General features: G+C 33.0%; 1 protein-coding gene across 1 annotated transcript in view; it reads left to right on the forward strand.

The window, feature by feature from the left end:
- Nucleotides 1-1,369, forward strand: part of LOC106473120 (protein enabled homolog) — a gene marked incomplete at its 3' end in the record, with an annotated part of 41,420 nt that extends 40,051 nt beyond the window's left edge. The window contains exon 9 of the mRNA XM_022401618.1: nt 1,251-1,369. Coding sequence (XP_022257326.1) covers nt 1,251-1,369 — 119 coding nt within the window. The remainder of the gene's footprint in view (nt 1-1,250) is intronic.
- Nucleotides 1,370-1,740: the final 371 nt, after the last annotated feature.

Here is a 1,740-nt window from a genome sequence, read left to right on the forward strand (position 1 = left end):
AAATATTAATATTTACTTTTAAATTAAGAATTTTAATAATGTATATTACTAAAATTTGAATTATAATCTACAGTTTGATACCAAACTTATAAATTCATGAAATAGTAGTTCAATAAAATTTTGAATGCGAGTCAACAAACAAGATGACATGGCCTTTTAGCTGTGACCTGTCTCGAAAGGGTTAGTTGAATGGTTACTTCGTGTTAGTTATAGATGAGCTTGATACAAACACACACACACACACACACATGTACTTTTTACACTAATGTGCTGTACACTAATACGTCATCTCATCTGATAAACTTTAGCTTTCAGTGAAAGATATCATTGGTAGCAGTGTGCGACACATGATGAACCTTTAACAAGTGCAGTGATGAAATTTGGTTACATGATTTTAGAATATGTACCTTTGATACATTTATACTCTACAAACTGTTATGTTTTACTTATGTGAATGTTGTGTACTCTCTGTCTGAAACTTGTAAAATTAACTTTCATATGGGCATATTTTGTGGATAAAATGAAAGTCTTACCTCATTGGTGAAGGAACAGAGTGACTAGGCAAGGAATGGGTAAGGAAGAAGGCATGCCCCTTCTCCCTCTTTATGAGAAACGTTTGAAAATTGTGTTTATAAATGGAGTGACCTAATGAACTCTAGCTGAAAGCTACATTGTATGGAGTATACCCAAGCAAATGTTTACCCTTTGTGAAGCTTTGATTATGAGAGATTGAACACAATGTACTGTTTTTCATGCTCTTTCATTTAGATACATTGTCTTGGTTGCACCACAAGGTTTTCCCTGGAATAAAAGTAAAGGTAATAGAAAAGTTGACAAAAGAGTGCTTAAAACCATCTTCTCATGCAACAAAGAATCCCGAAAGAGATTGTGAATTTGATGTCATTATGACTTTTACAAAGAGTAAGCATCATTGAATAAGCTATAGATTAGATGCAGGCAACATGGCAAACATGTGGATGCAATCCCACAGCGTTAAGGCATGCTGAGAAAAAAGAATGGACCTGAACCACTTCGTTTGGTTGCCATCACTATTACACACTGTATCATTGTAGTTATAATATAGTTTAATGTGATGTTTCTTATGCACTTATTAAAATTTTGGAACTTGAATGAAATTGGAACATTTTTGTGTAGAAAAGTTTATGGAAGTATTTTTGCTATAATTTACAATAGTTACTTTTGTGTATGCTTTAATCAAGGTATTTTTTTCAATTTTTCCTTCCACCCAGGATGGGGAAAGGGGAGTGGCAAGTAGTGAAACTAAAAGACCGTGGGAAAAACAGAACTCTGTAAATGGTAACAGTCCAAATAAAGGATCGGGGCCAGAATCACCAAAATTGTTCCGCAGGTCTGTTAACTCTTTGTTGAAAAAATATGTGAATAAGAATTTAACAAAGTTTATGTCAAAATTTAACTTATGATCACAGTGGAAAATAAATCATTTAAATATGCTTCAGTTTTAAAATTCCTTTTGTAACCTACAGGTTATTCAGGTTATAAATAGTTACAGGATGGAACAAAATTACTTTACACATGGACTATACGGTTGGTACAGTTGGTATTATACATTTGGTACAGTTGGTATTATACAATTGGTACAGTTGGTATTATACAATTGGTACAGTTGGTGTTATACAATTGGTACAGTTGGTGTTATACAATTGGTACAGTTGGTGTTATACAATTGGTACAGTTGGTGTTATACAATTGGTACAGTTG

The sequence above is a fragment of the Limulus polyphemus genome, unplaced genomic scaffold (assembly GCF_000517525.1).
Source record: "Limulus polyphemus unplaced genomic scaffold, Limulus_polyphemus-2.1.2 Scaffold5903, whole genome shotgun sequence".
NCBI lineage: Eukaryota > Metazoa > Arthropoda > Merostomata > Xiphosura > Limulidae > Limulus > Limulus polyphemus.